Raw genomic sequence first — 15377 nt, forward strand, 5'->3', positions numbered from 1 at the left:
CGGCTGGTGTTTTGTATTTTTAGTAGAGATGGGGATTCGCTATGTTGGCCAGACTTGAATTCCTGGCCTCAAGTGATTCACCTGCTTCGGTCCCCAAAGTGCTGGGATTACAGGCATGAGCCACCACACCTGGCCCAGAATTTTATATGATCTTCACATCAACCCTGTGAGGTAGATGAGGGGAGGTACATAACTGCATTTTACAGATACAGAAAACAGCTTTTTACAACATGGCTTACTCAAAACTAGCAAGCATATTTGAGTCAATGTCAGTCTAGCCTTCATGTTTTGGATCAGCGTCAGCCTCTTAGGTCCTCCCTGTGTACAGCTGTGTCCCTCCAACAAACATGCCTTTCCCCTTACCTTGCTTTTTAAAATTGTATTCATCACTGTCTAGCATACTATTTATTTATTTATTTTTTTTTTTTTTTTTTTTTTTTTTTTTTTTTTGAGACGGAGTCTCGCTGTGTCTCCCAGGCTGGAGTGCAGTGGCGTGATCTCGGCTCACTGCAAGCTCCGCCTCCCGGGTTCACGCCATTCTCCCGCCTCAGCCTCCCAAGTAGCTGAGACTACAGGTGCCCGCCACCACGCCCGGCTAGATTTTTGTATTTTTAGTAGAGACGGGGTTTCACCGTGTTAGCCAGGATAGTCTCGATCTCCTGACCTCGTGATCCGCCCGTCTCGGCCTCCCAAAGTGCTGGGATTACAGGCTTGAGCCACCGCGCCCGGCCCTATTTATTTTTTGTCTCCCTGCCTGTAGTAACCCCACTCCATCCTGCAGCCCCAAGAATATAACCTCCATGAGGCCAGAGATTCTTTTTCTTTTTTTTTTTTTTTTTTTTTTTTTTGAGACAGAGTCTCGCTCTGTTGCCCAGGCTGGAGTGCAGTGGCGCGATCTCGGCTCACTGCAAGCTCCGCCTCCCGGGTTCACGCCATTCTCCTGCCTCAGCCTCCCGAGTAGCTGGGACTACAGGCGCCCACAACCGCGCCGGCTAATTTTTTGTATTTTTAGTAGAGACGGGGTTTCACCGTGGTCTCGATCTCCTGACCTTGTGATCCGCCCGCCTCGGCCTCCCAAAGCGCTGGGATTACAGGCGTGAGCCACCGCGCCCGGCCTGAGATTCTTATTCTTTTATTCGCTGCTATATTCCAGGAACCTGGAACAGTGTCTGTAGCAGGTGCTCAAATATGTTTACCAGAAGGAATGACAGGTCATGTGGAACTCCCAGTTTGGGGTTCATTTTTTAGTCACTCAGAATAGTACTGATCTGTCTTCCCGTGTTGTCATATACACAGTCACAGCATGGCGGCAATGGGGGTACTAACTAGAAAGAAGCCATGAATTTAGATTTTCCATCTAGGTCAGTGACTACACTTGGGTCTTGACCTTTGAGGCCTGAGATCAATCTTGTGTAGACCAAGAGTGGTCCTAAAATAGCTGAAACTGTTGATTCTGTATTTGATTTGAATGAGTGTCACATAGAGCATCAGTTCTATGCCAGGCACTGCGCTAATTATTGCTGCTCCCTGCCCAGTGAAGCACAGCCAGCCCTAGAATGAAGGCCCATCCTAGCGCACCTCACTGGTGTAGTCTTCAGTAAACTATACACCAGCTCTGGATAACCCTATAATTCCAAGGCCCTCCCAAGTTCCTGTACCTGTTCCATCTACCTGAACTGTTGTTCTCTATCTTCAGCTTCTTGTTGATCACACCCAGTGGAATGCAGCTTCTTCCCCAGGAAGCATCCCTGCAGTGCCTGTTACTCCTTCTCACCCCTCCATTTTCCCATTGTACTTTGTTGGTGCCTACTATCTACATGCCTTGGTTTGCTCTAGGTGATTGTTTTCCCCACTAGACTGAGAGCTCTTACAAGACTGAGATTGTGTTTCATTTTGCTTTTGCCTTCCCTCAGAACTTAGCATGTACTTTTGCATATGTTAGGCCTAAATGCTTGGGAAATTGAATTGGATAAGGGAAAGGGGATGTTAAAATTCCTAGGCTGGTCTTGAGTATTATATGGTTTTAAGACTTGAAGTTAAGGAGATTGGGGTTCATGCTGATAATTGGTTTGTTCACAGGCAACAGCGAGTGACCAAGTCACCAGCACCAGTGCATCGAGGGAATTCCTCTTCCCCTGCCCCTGCTGCCTCCATCACAAGCATGGTCAGTGACCTTTAGTGACTGTGAAGGACTTAAAGGCTTCTCCTTGTTTGGTTGTGCATGTGTTGTACCACTGTGTGCCCTAAATGTCCTTGAGTTCCTTCCACAGGAATAACTGACCTAGTAGTCTTTCATACCTATTAGGTTTTTCCCCTTTAGGACAGTCTAAGTCTTAGGATTTTAATGAAGCCCCTATATTGGGGAAAATATGTTCCAGCAGAGATGATCAGGGGCCAGGGCACACGAGGTGATATAGTATGTTCAAAGAAATGAACCAGGTGTGGGGAGACAGGAGGACAATAGAGAGAGGAGGTAAAGTGGACAGAGGTGACTGGGTCAGACAGTGGCGAGTCTATTGAAACTTGCAGAGGAGTTCACAAATTCGGATTCACCATTTCAGGTCTCAGTGATACAAACTAAGGCTGGAACAGAAGGGTTTGCTTATATGCAGTGACAAGTCTAGTTTTAAAACTTTATATCATTTATATCATTAAAAAATGTTTCATTCCAGCTGGGTGTGGTGGCTCACACCCGTAATCCCAGGACTTTCAGAGGCCAAGACAGGTAGATTGAGTTTAGGAGTTCAAGACCAGACTGGGCAACCTAGTGACACCGTGTCCTCTACCCCTAATACAAAAAATTAGTCGGGCATGGTGGTGCACATCTGTGGTCCCAGCTATACTCCGGAGGCCGAGGTGGGAGGATCACTTGAGTCCAGGAGGCAGGGGTTGCAGTGAGCCAAGATCATGCCACTGCCCTCCCTAGTGAGTCCCCGTCTCAAAAAAAAAAAAAAAAAGTTTCATTCCCCACAGATCTTTATCATCCAATCAAAGCTGATAGAGAAGGAAAAAAAAGCTTTGCTGTGTGCTTCAGAACCCCACATGGGTCTTTGTACCAGTGACCTTGAAGGCAGCAGGGTTTGGAAGGAATTTTTCTGTTTGTAAGTCATGCCCTGTCTCCTGCCATCAAAGATATGGGGTTGTTTGGTGAGAAAAGACAAATGCAAAATAAAATCACCAAAGTAGAACTAGTGAAGAGATAAGAAATGACTCCAAATGATTAATCCTGATGGCTGAGGAGACTATTGAGATAAATTTGACTTTTCTGGTAGCCAAGTTAAGAAGGGAAGTATTAGGAGTATGGAGTAATTCTGGTTAATCCTGATGGCTGAGGAGACTATTGAGATAGTCTAGTAGCCAAGTGAAGAAGGGAAATATTAGGAGTTTGGAGTAACTTTGGTTCTGACATTGTCTTTGAAATGTCTTTTCACAGAAGGAAGGTCTGCTGCTCCAAGTTATATTTCTGGCCATGTTCTTTCTTGCCAGCCTAATCCCAGGCTGGGAAATGGGTAATGCAGAGGCTGCATAGGCATGTCCCCATTATCACAGGTTGTAAGCAAGGGATAATGTACTTGGGACACTGCCTGTTTGCCCCATTCTGTTTTTCCTCCAGCAGCTACAGAACAGAATACTAGAGTTGGCCTTTGCTACCAATGTGGGGACTCTTTGTTGAGTAGATTGGCCAGTTAATCCTGGCTTAGTATTACAGAAAGGCACTTAGAGAATGTGCTAATGCCAATTGTTTTTCTCTGCAGCTTTCTCCTTCCTTTACCCCTACCTCAGTGATTCGTAAGATGTACGAGAGCAAAGAGAAAAGCAAGGAGGAGCCAATATCTGGAAAAGCAGCTCTTGGTGACAGTAAAGAGGATACTCAGAAGGCCAGTGAAGGTACTGCAGAGCTGTTAAGGGCACTGCTCAAGAAAGTATATAATGGAGAAAACATGGGCCTGAGTGCTGTGCTGTCCAGCCTGATATTCTATACAAAACCCTGGGCAAGACCACTAGCTTCTCTGGACTATGGTTCTGTGTCAGTGAGAAGGTTCTGTGTGACAGTGAGAAGAATTGGGCTAGCTCACAGTTGCTCAGTTGCTTGAAATTCTGACTAATCTAAGAGTGCTACTACTAGATGGGTAGAATGAGTGTTAGTTTAGAATCCTTAGTTAGGCTTCAAAGTTGAATAATTAGTATACTTATTTGGCAAATTAGTATAATTCAGCTAGTTTTACTTCTGAAAGATTATATCCAGCCTGTGGAGACTTAAGTGTCCAACATAGGAAACATGTGAGAGGCTTTTAGGAGTTGCACAGTAGGGATTGTGAAGGACATGGTAACGTGCGGATTCTAAATTAGGGTTTACACAGGTGTTACAGTATAGATCTGAGAGATTTTTGCCTGTGTTTGAGAAGGCTTGGGGTGGGTGGTGGGGAGGAAATCTTGTTGGTACTACTAAGACAGTTTGGTTCTTTGGCCACACTCTAATTGCCATTTAGATTTTGTTGTGATGGATTTGCATAATCTAGGCCATAGCCGTTTGTGCAGAGAAGGGTGCCCAACAATTCATCTTCTGGTCCTGTTTATTAAGCAAATGATGTTTCCTACTGTGTAGTTCTCTAAACTTGTTAAGGGTATCAGATAAGAATTGTGACCTTAAGAAATGAGATTTATTAGACCAGTGGGAGACTACAAGTGTTTGGGAGAAGTTTACCAAAATATTTTTTGTTTGGATCCTCACAGAGAACCTCCTGTCCTCCAGCTCTGTACCCAGTGCTGATCGAGACTCTTCTCCCACTACAAATCCAAAACTGTCAGCGTTACAGAGGTCTTCGTGTTCCACCCCACTGTCCCAGACCAGCCGTTACACCAAAGAACAAGATTATCGACCTAAAGCAACTGGGAGAAAAACACCCACCTTGGCATCCCCAGTTCCTACAACACCTTTTCTCCGCCCTGTCCACCAAGTTCCCCTTGTCCCCCATGTCCCTATGGTTAGGCCTGCTCACCAGCTTCACCCAGGGTTGGTACAGAGGATGCTGGCCCAGGGAGTACATCCACAGCATCTTCCAAGTTTGCTCCAAACTGGTGAGTTTCCAGCCTGACTTGGGTGTCATTTTGTGGGCCTAGAGGACAATTATTGGCATTGATGAAGTGCTATAATGTGGGAGATTTCCATCACTTAGAAAGATATTACTAGAGTCTCCCATCTAACTAGCAGGCAGTGGGTCCAATCCAATCTCCTAGTCCTTTAAAACATTAGGAACCTAGCTTGAGGATTTTCTTTTTTTTTGTAGAGACAGAAGTCTCACTCTTGTCTCCCCGGCTGGAGTGCAGTGGTGCGATCTCAGCTTACCGCAACCTCCGCCTCCCGGGTTCAAGCAATTCTCCTGTCTCAGCCTCCCAAGTAGCTGGGACTATAGGTGCACGCCGCCAAGCCCGTATAATTTATTTTCTATTTTAGTAGAGACAGGGTTTCACCATGTTGTCCAGTCCGGTCTCAAACTCAGAATCCTAAGCTCAGGCAATCTATCCACCTCAGCCTCCCAAAGTGTCAGGATTACAGGCATGAGCCAGAGGAATTTTTTTTTTTTTTTGTCAGAGTCTCGGTCTGTCACCCAGGCTGGAGTGCAGTGGTGCAATCTCCACTCACTGCAACCTCCACCTCCCAAGTTCAAGGTCCCTGCCTCAGCCTTCCGAATAGCTGGAATTACAGGCGCCTGCCACTATACCTGGCTAATTTTTGTATTTTTAGTAGAGACGGGGTTTCATCATGTTGGCCACACTGGTCTTGAACTCCTGACCTTGGTGATCTGCCCGCTTTGGCTTCCCAAAGTGCTGGGATTACAGGCGTGAGCCATTGCGCCTAGGCCTTCATTCTTAACAAAATTCCAGATCAGCAAAACTATACAGTGAAGCTGGAAAACTTCCAGGTAGCATTAAGACTACTCAGCTGCTTGCTTTTTCTGCTGAACAGGTGTGCTTCCTCCTGGGATGGACTTGACTCATTTACAGGGAATATCTGGCCCTATCCTGGGTCAGCCCTTTTACCCTTTACCTGCTGCTAGTCACCCTCTCTTAAACCCTCGTCCTGGAACACCTCTGCATCTGGCAATGGTGCAACAGCAGCTACAGCGCTCAGGTAGGTTCAGGAATTTGACAGGTGAGTTTGGGACAGACTTACGGAGTCTTAAAGCTTTTAGGACTAGTTTTCAGTGGACATGAATTAACATTCATTCTTTAACTTGTTCTAAGTTTGGGACAAGAGTGTAACCAGAGAATAAGATGGAGTAAATTGACCTCTATGCAATTTGGGATTACTGTTCCTGCAGAGTCAGTGGGAAAAGTCAAGTGTGCTCTGGCTTTGTCCTTTGCCTGTTAGGAGAGAGGGCTGATAATCCAACAGGTTCAGCATCCGGCCTGCCCAGGGTATATGCCCCCTCACCAGTTAATGTTGCTGCTTCTGTGATGTGGTTACTTGCCATGAGAAGTAGCAGTCATGTCATCCAGGGTAGGTTTTCAATACTGGTAGCTTCTGAATAGCTCAGCTTTCCATGGTACTGTTTCTGGCATTGTTGGTATTTTGCAAAGGAGTTTCTATCTAAAGAAGCCCTAGAAAAAATCCTCTAGTAAAGATTCTTCTTTGGATAGGGTTTAATGAAGCAGGGTCTAACAAACTTCTTTCCTTCTCATGCTGTGAATGATAACCCTTCTTATCTCCACAGTTCTGCATCCTCCAGGCTCTGGTTCCCAGGCAGCAGCTGTCAGCGTTCAGACAACTCCTCAGAACATGCCCAGCCGGTCGGGCCTGCCCCACATGCACTCCCAGCTGGAGCATCGCCCCAGCCAGAGGAGCAGCTCCCCTGTGGGCCTTGCCAAATGGTTTGGCTCAGATGTGCTACAGCAACCCCTGCCTTCGATGCCTGCCAAAGTTATCAGTGTAGATGAATTGGAATACCGACAGTGAGCAGGGCAGGCAGACTCAACTAAGCCCGGACCTGTGGTGGCACCCTGGGCAGGACCCTGCTTCCTCATCTCGGGTTGGTTTATGGGCTTTTACTTTGGAGCACTCTGTGTGAAGCTATTTGGTGGAACCCATGCACCTGGTGTGGTCCGCATTATGATGGAAGGATCTTAACCAGTCGAGTGGAGTGTACATTGAATACAGGATGCACAATGTTGTCAATCCTGGAAATGGTCTTTCTTTTTTGTAAGATATGTGAATGAAGTGTTGGTGTCCTCACCAAGAGGTGGCACCTAAGGGTTCTGAGGAAATAAATGTATAGACCCTTATGTACAGACCTGTGTATAAACAACTTTTGTATATACATATAGGATAGCTTTTTTGAACTTATACAGCTGTACATAAAAGTAGCTGATATTAGTTAGGCCTGTGTCAACAGTTTGGATTTTTTTCACTTGTACATTTGGGATTTTCTTTTGGTTGATTAAAATTGCATATGCTAAGTGTGTGAATGAAGTAACTGGCATTGTTCTGTTTATTTCCTCTCTGAAACCCTTCCTAATTTTGTTTGTTTGGAGACAGGATCTCACTGTGTGTCGCTCAGGCTGGAGTACAGTGGTGCAATCGTGGCTCACTGCAGCTTCAACCTCCTGGGCTCAAGCGATTCTCTCACCTCAGCCTCCCAAGTAGATGAAACTACAGGCACACACCACTATAACTTTTTTCTTATTTTTTGTAGAGGCAGGGTCTTTCTTACCATGTAGCCCAGGCTAGCCTTCCTAATTTCTAACCAGCCAAGCTATGCTCAGTATGTTCCTTTAGGGAAGTGATCTGAAAAAGTTTAAATTTTTCTTTAAAACCCATAGAAATTGGGCACTGTGGCTCACACCTGTAATCCCAGCACCTTGGGAGGCAGAGGTGGGCGGATCATGAGGTCAAGAGATCGAGACCATCCTGGCCAACATGGTGAAACCCCGTCTCTACTGAAAATGCAAAATTAGCTGGGCATGGTGGTGCACACCTGTAGTCCCAGCTACCCAGAAGCCTGAGACAGAAGAATTGCCTGAACCTGGGAGGCAGAGGTTGCAGTGAGCTGAGATCACGCCACTGCAACCCAGCTTGGTGACACAGTGAGACTCCATCTAAAAAAAAAAAAAAAAGGTAATTGGACTCTCTTGATTTAGGAGAAATCAGCTATGGCCTTTTTCCTTGAGCTTTAAAGACCCCAACGGGTCAGTTTACACTGGACTGACCCTATAGATAGCGTAGCCTTGTGGCTAATACCAGGGTATCTATAGTGTAATTTCCAAGATTAAACTGACCTAGTGAAAACAATTTATTAAGGAATCATCTATTACATATGGTAGTTTCTCAAACTAAATCATGTTTACTGGGGCATCCGGTTTCTCTAAGCTCAGAGTTCTGATTCAACCCACTGAAGTGTAAGAATTTCCCTTAAGACTCATGCATTAATTGACTCCTTGTGTTCTGTATCACGTTCCTCACAATTGTTTTATTATTCACCTTAACTATTAGTACATACACAGCACTGACGGATAAAGATTCTACAGAATACAGTACGGTTGTGAGTCCCCTTTCCTAACTGGAAGTTTTTCAGTCCTGCTATGCGGTTATACTTATTTCCCATGCTACTCAAGTTAATTTACCAGAGTTGTAGATATTTGTCCATTTAGGACCATTTTCGGACTCCATGCTAAAGGGTCAGATAATGAAGTGAAGGTCAAGGTGGTTGGATTTTTGACTACAAGGCTAGTACAGTCTTGAGCAGCCTGAGTCTTGAGTGTTAGGGAATAATGACTATAAGCCTGGAACTGCCCACCCTGCCCTGTACTTGCAGGAATACAAGAATGCAGGTCACCTTTCAACAAAACCTGGCTTTGTGGATTATGTATGAAGTCAGTCTCTTCCTGGTACTTTCCTTTCAACCTCATTAGTAATCCCCTTCCCTCATGCTATTCACTCCATGTAATTCCTCAGCTTCAGAAATAGACCCTATGTTTAGAATTTTTGGCAAATGCTTTCTGGTTTCCACAGGTGGAAGCTGGAAAGCAGTCCCAAGTGTCAATGGCAGAACACCGATGCCTGAATCCAGTTCCACCTTTCCTGTGTATCCTCTTCCACTTACCTTACTTCCCCTTCATGTTGAACCAACGTTAATAGGTGCAAGGTAAGGAGGACTGGTTTGAAGCTGCTAGTAAAGGCTTCCTTTTCAGGCTAGAAGCTAGTAGGACAGAAATGGGTACCATGCAAAGAGCAAAGCCATTAGCTGGTGATTGGCAAAATGGAGGCAGAAGGAAATAAGGGAGTGTTGCTAAGAGTATCAGCAGAAACTAGACATACAGGTTTTAGCAAAAGTATTTTGGCAAACGGACTAGAGGAAGCAGGGGTGAGGGATGAAGGCAAAAGACACATGAATGCAGTCTTCAAGGAGCTAAGACCTTGATGTAGGATGAGGGCAGAGAGAAAGGGATGTCTTTGGAGAAACTTTTGATGTCTTGCAGGCATGAGATGAGTTCAGAAGCAATCAGTGCTGGAAGGATATGCAAAATAAAAGTTAAGAGAAGCTAAGGATATAGAAGGCATCCTGAAAGTAAAACAGCTGAGGGCCACAAAGCATATAATGGAAAATCTGTTAAGATGGGGAGGTCAGGTAGGAGAGGAAAGAACAGTCCCTCCAAAGGGAGGTCAGTGGTAAAAGGAAGTGTGAATGAAGTGAACAGAGAATGCAGCTAGGCCTTCCCCTAGGAGATAGCTACTGAGTGTCTTATAAGCCAGACTATTAAGAGGAAAGGGAAGTGTGAGGTCCATTAGCCTTTTGTTGTGAACTATGAGCATAAACACAAACCAAGAATGACAATAACTTACAGGGCTAAATTCTGGTTCTTCAATAATTCTATTCCCTTTACCAACAATTGATTCAAAAATAGACGTGTGGCTGGGCGCAGTGGCTCACACCTGTAATCCCAGCACTTTGGGAAGCCAAGGTGGGCGGATCATGAGGTCAGGAGATCGAGACCCTCCTGGCTAACACGGTGAAACCCCATCTCTACTAAAAATATTAAAAAATTACCCAGGCGTGGTGGCGGGCGCCTATACTCCTGGCTACCTGGGAGGCTGAGGCAGAAGAATGGTGTGAACCTGGGAGGCAGAGCTAGCAGTGAGCTCATGCTACTGCACTCTGGCCTGGGTGACAGAGTGAGACTCCATCTCAAAAAAAAAAAAAGAAAAATCCAGGTGAGAGACCATGGTGGACTGGACATAAAGACCAATGGTCACCCAGGCTGGAGTACAGTGGCCCATCTTAGCTCACTGCAGCCTGGACCCTCCAGGCTCAAGCAATCCTCCCACCTCAGCCTCCCAAACAGCTGGGACTACAGGCACGCACCACCATGCCCAGCTAATTTTTTAAATTTTTTGTAGAGATTGGGCCTCGCTATGTTGTCCAGGCTGGTCTCGAACTCCTGAGCTCAGGTGATCTTCCTGCCTTGGCCTCCCAAGGTGTGAGCTACTGGGCCCAGTCCCCTCTGCCCGTATTGTTACCCACCACACAAAGATTTTTATCAATCAATTTCACATAATCAGAGCAATCCCCTTAAATTCCTATATTCCTAGCTCCAAACATCTGATTATGTCCTTAGTATCCTCTCAAGTAGTCCTGACACCAACCCTCCTAAACCTCCCACCTCCATACATACACATATGTGAACACACAAACCTGCTTTGATCACACCAGTTGCCTCGCTTGCAACGTTCTGCCTTCACACCTTTGCCCAAGTTATTGGCTGAGGCCAGGACTTCCATGGGGATTCAAGCAGAAAGGCTGGGTTATGGAAAAGAAGGCATTTAGTTGGCCAGGCGCGATGGCTCATGCCTGTAATCCCAGCACTCTAGGAGGCCGAGGCGGGCAGATCACATGAGGTCAGGAATTCAAGACCAGCCTCACCAACATGGAGAAACCCCATCTCTACTAAAAAATACAAAATTAGCCGGGCGCGGTGGCTCAAGCCTGTAATCCCAGCACTTTGGGAGGCCAAGACGGGCGGATCACGAGGTCAGGAGATCGAGACCATCCTGGGTAACACAGTGAAACCCCGTCTCTACTAAAAATACAAAAAAACTTAGCCGGGCGAGGTGGCAGGCGCCTGTAGTCCCAGCTACTCGGGAGGCTGAGGCAGGAGAATGGCGTGAACCCGGGAGGCGGAGCTTGCAGTGAGCTGAGATCCGGCCACTGCACTCCAGCCTGGGTGACAGAGCAAGACTCCGTCTCAAAAAAAAAAAAAAAAAAAAAAAAAAAAAAAAAAAATTTCAAAAATACAAAATTAGCAGGGCATGGTGGTACATGCCTGTAATCCCAGCTACTCGGGAGGCTGACACAGGAGAATCGCTTGAGCCCGGGAGGCGGAGGTTGCGGTGAGCAGAGATCACGCCATTGCACTCCAGCCTGGGCAACAAGAGCGAAACTATCTCAAAAAAAAAAAAAAAAAAAAAAAAAAACAAGAAAGCATTTAGTGGCCCAGCTGGCAGCATTTCAGCTCAACATTCAGCCCAACACTGATGATGTACAGCTGTGCTCTGCATAGGGCAGAGAGCCCAGTAAAAGGCTGGATGCAACAAAAGCCAAGAGTCATTGAGTACTTATACGTCAAATACTGTGCTAAGCAATTTATAAGTACCTATCCCTACATTACTGACAATCACGACGGCAGAAAGTGCTATTACTATCCCCATGTTACATGAGGAAACTGAGGCTCATAAAGGTTGGGTAATTTGTTCAGGGCTCCACAGCTAACTAGAGGTGGACCTGCAATTTCAAACCCTGATCTGCCTGGTCTAAGTACTTAAATTACATGATCTCCCAAAACAGATTGGCCTTGCAGGGAGTGATCAGTTAACTTTACATAAAGTCCTTCCTCTCTCCAGTATCATGTGGGAAAGACCACTTGAAAGGATTGAAAGCCACATCTAGTTTGGAAGGGGTTCCCATAAGTAAACATCAAAGAAGATGCTGCATGTCATATTTTTATCCATTTCACACTCAAGATCAAGTTTCCAAGGATCCCTTCTGTAGCTACTTCACCGTATATACCCTTCCTCATTCAGCCCATCCCAAAACAAATTCTGACAATGACACATGAGCTGTATGTAGCTGACCAGCCTACCAGGTCTTTTATGCAGTTCGACATACAAGGTGACACCAAGGTAAGACAAATGAAGTTCCAGTTTGGGTGCCTCCATCTCCCTCCCCTGGATCCTGATCCAGTGACTGCCAAAACCAGAAAGAACTGGGGTAGGGTGCTTGATCATGGGGAAGGCTGTTGTGGTTCGCCCGGCAGATGGGAAAGGGGAAAAGTTTCACTTCTTCACAATTTGAATGACATCCTCGTCCTCCAACGTATGGTCTTTACCCACTTTCTGAGGATTGTGTTTCACAGACAGACCCCAGACCAGAGCACTGTATGGAAGGGAAAAAGAACAGTCAGTGTAAATAATAACCTAGCTTCTGCCCTGTTTGCCTGGATGCCACCCTTCTGCTCAGATTTAGAATCACACACTTAAGAACTACAGACGCACAAAAGTTTTATCTTCCTGAATAGCATGAGACACTGAAGCCTTAACATACAAGGCAACAAAGACTTCTGGAAGTTGTGTGGTTCCTCTTATTGCAGAAAGTCAAAGACAAAAAACATGATTAGTATAAAGAGCCTCGTTTAAAATTAAAAGAAAGCATGAATTTGTTACAGAGAAATACCCTGGGCTGGGCGCAGCAGCTCACGCTGGTAATCCCAGCATTTTGGGAGGCCGAGGCGGCAGATCACCTGAGGTCAGGTGTCTGAGACCAGCCTGGCCAACATGGTGAAACCCCGTCTGCACTAAAAATACAAAAACTAGCCGGGCATGGTGGTGGGTGCCTGTAATCCCAGCTACTCAGGAGGCTGAGGCAGGAGAAAGGATTGAACCCGGGAGGCGGAGGTTGCAGTGAGCCGAGATCACACCATTGCACTCCAGGTTGGGCAACAAGAGCGAAACTCCGTCTCAAAAAAAAAAATCTGTCATTTAATCTTCAGAGAAATACCCTGAAAATTTCAGATTGATTCCTATAGATACGGTATCACTTATAGACTGTTAGATAATACCTGTTTTTGCTGGGTTTCCTGAAACCATCAGTGGGTACTGACAAGAAATTAGGGCCTCCCTCTTCAGCCATGCCAGGAAAATCTTCCTCCCTAACAAGAAACTGTAACTGATATGTCCTCCTGATTTACTGGAATAAGTGAAGGTAATTTATATCTATGGGCCTCCAAACTTAAGAATATGTTGTGCTAATGATGAAAACTGGTGAATAAAACACCAAGACCTGCCTCACAGAGACTAAGAACCATGTACCAAGAGTAAAAAAGGTGGCTATATTGTTATTATATGTTATATATAAAATACATATGTAAATTATGATATATATCACATATATTTATATAATATATATTACATAATATATATTTGTGTTTTTATATCATAATATAATATATATTATATATAAATTATATCAAAATATATATTTTATATATATAAAAATATATAGTCGGCCGGCCGCGGTGGCTCAAGCCTGTAATCCCAGCACTTTGGGAGGCTGAGACGGGCGGATCACGAGGTCAGGAGATCGAGACCATCCTGGCTAACACGGTGAAACCCCGTCTCTACTAAAAAATACAAAAAACTAGCCGGGCGAGGTGGCGGGCGCCTGTAGTCCCAGCTACTCGGGAGGCTGAGGCAGGAGAATGGCGTAAACCCGGGAGGCGGAGCTTGCAGTGAGCTGAGATCTGGCCACTGCACTCCAGCCCAGGCGACAGAGCGAGACTCCGTCTCCCAAAAAAAAAAAAAAAATATATATATATATATAGTCAAAACCTCTTTAAAAAAATCTATATTCCAGGCCCGAAGAAGTGGCTCATGCCTCTAATTCCAGCACTTTGGGAGGCCGAGGTGGGCGGATCACGAGATCAGGCGTTCAAGACCAGCCTGGCCAATATGGTGAAACCCTGTCTCTACTAAAAATACAAAAATCAGGCCGGGCGTGGTGGCTCACGCCTGTAATCCCAGCACTTTGGGAGGCCCAGGTGGGTGGATCATGAGGTCAAGAGATCAAGACCATCCTGGCCAACATGGTGAAACCCTATCTACTAAAAATACAAAAAATTAGCTGGGAGTGGTGGCGCACACCTGTTGTCCCAGCTACTCGGGAGGCTGAGGCAGGAGAATCTCTTGAACCTGGGAGGCGGAGGTTGCAGTGAGCCAAGATCACGCCTCTGCACTCCAGCCTGGGCGACGGAGTCTCACTCACTCTCAAAAAACAACACACACAAAAAAAACACAAAGCACAGATAAGGGATTGATATGGTCAAGGACATGAAGGAAATGGAAAAGGGGTAAGTGTTATAATTAATTAGGCCTGAAGCTGAAAGTTTTCTATTATTAAGAGAGTTGTACCAGCCTGGGCAGCATGGAGAAACCCTAGCTCTACAAAAATAGAAAAAATTAGCCAGGCATGGTGGTTTGCACCTGTAGTCCCAGCTATATGAAAGGCTGAGGTGGGAGGCTTGCTTGAACCCAGGAGTTCAAGGCTGCAGTAAACCACGATTACACCACTGGACTCCAGCCTGGGCGGCAACAGAACAAGGCCCTATCTCAAAAATAATAATAATAAAAATAAAAATAAAGATAGTTGTGCTATAACTAAACAAAAAGAAAAAAACAGTAAAATAAGGAGCAAATAAAATCCTGTTTGCTTCGATATGTTTCTTATCTGAGACATTTTTCTCCCCTTTTTAATTCCCTGGTAAATTTAAAGTTCTGAAGGTTTTGAACAGTGTTTTGCACCATAGAAGGAAAGAGCTGTATCTCTAAATCTACAAAGTCTGAAAAAGGACAGTGTTTAACTTTTTACAAAAGTCATCTTTCCCAGTTAAAGTAACTGCCAAAGCATAATGTTTTCACTGGTGGAAATTAGCACTTACATGTCGAATATAGTTGTTTTATATATAAGGATCTGAAGGTCAATAAAGGACTTCACTCTCTCAGTACTCTTAGGATCAGAAACAAGTTTTGTTTTTTCTTTGTTTGGCTGGTTTTTTGAGGCAAGGGTCTCAGTCTGCTGCCCAGGCTAGAGTACAGGGGCATGATCATTATCATGGCTCGCTGCAACATCAACCTCCTGGACTCAAGCAATCCTCCTACCTCTGCCTCCTGAGTAGCTGGGACCACAGGTGCCTGGTACCGTGTCTGGCTAATTTTTTAATTTTTGATAAAGACGGGGGTCTCACTATATTGCCTAGTCCGATCTCACACTCCTGGACTCAAGTAGTCCTCCTGCCTTGGCCTCCCAAAGTGCTGAGATTACAGGCGTGAG

At 45.3% G+C, this 15377-nt stretch overlaps 2 protein-coding genes across 28 annotated transcripts in view; one reads left to right on the forward strand and one right to left on the reverse strand.

Moving 5' to 3' along the window:
• EIF4ENIF1 (eukaryotic translation initiation factor 4E nuclear import factor 1) overlaps positions 1–13859 on the forward strand; it is a 64828-nt gene extending 50969 nt beyond the window's left edge. For 19 of the 26 annotated variants that reach the window (XM_028827798.2, XM_028827799.2, XM_028827803.2 and 16 more), the window contains 5 exons: positions 2080–2164; positions 3756–3888; positions 4735–5079; positions 5969–6133; positions 6717–7471. In XM_028827798.2, the coding sequence (XP_028683631.1) occupies positions 2080–2164; positions 3756–3888; positions 4735–5079; positions 5969–6133; positions 6717–6958 (970 nt within the window). In that variant the 3' untranslated portion in view covers positions 6959–7471. Of the gene's footprint in view, positions 1–2079; positions 2165–3755; positions 3889–4734; positions 5323–5944; positions 6134–6716; positions 7472–13814 lie in introns of those variants that run through there. The other 7 variants (XR_013399257.1, XR_013399250.1, XR_013399252.1 and 4 more) reach the window with 5 other exon arrangements.
• Positions 12112–15377, reverse strand: part of DRG1 (developmentally regulated GTP binding protein 1) — a 38046-nt gene continuing 34780 nt past the window's right edge. The window contains exon 9 of one of the 2 annotated variants that reach the window (NM_001266937.1): positions 12112–12428. In NM_001266937.1, the coding sequence (NP_001253866.1) occupies positions 12329–12428 (100 nt within the window). In that variant the 3' untranslated portion in view covers positions 12112–12328. Of the gene's footprint in view, positions 12470–15377 lie in introns of both variants that reach the window. The other variant, XM_077948884.1, reaches the window with a different exon arrangement.

The sequence above is a fragment of the Macaca mulatta genome, chromosome 10, assembly GCF_049350105.2.
Source record: "Macaca mulatta isolate MMU2019108-1 chromosome 10, T2T-MMU8v2.0, whole genome shotgun sequence".
Classification (NCBI taxonomy): domain Eukaryota; kingdom Metazoa; phylum Chordata; class Mammalia; order Primates; family Cercopithecidae; genus Macaca; species Macaca mulatta.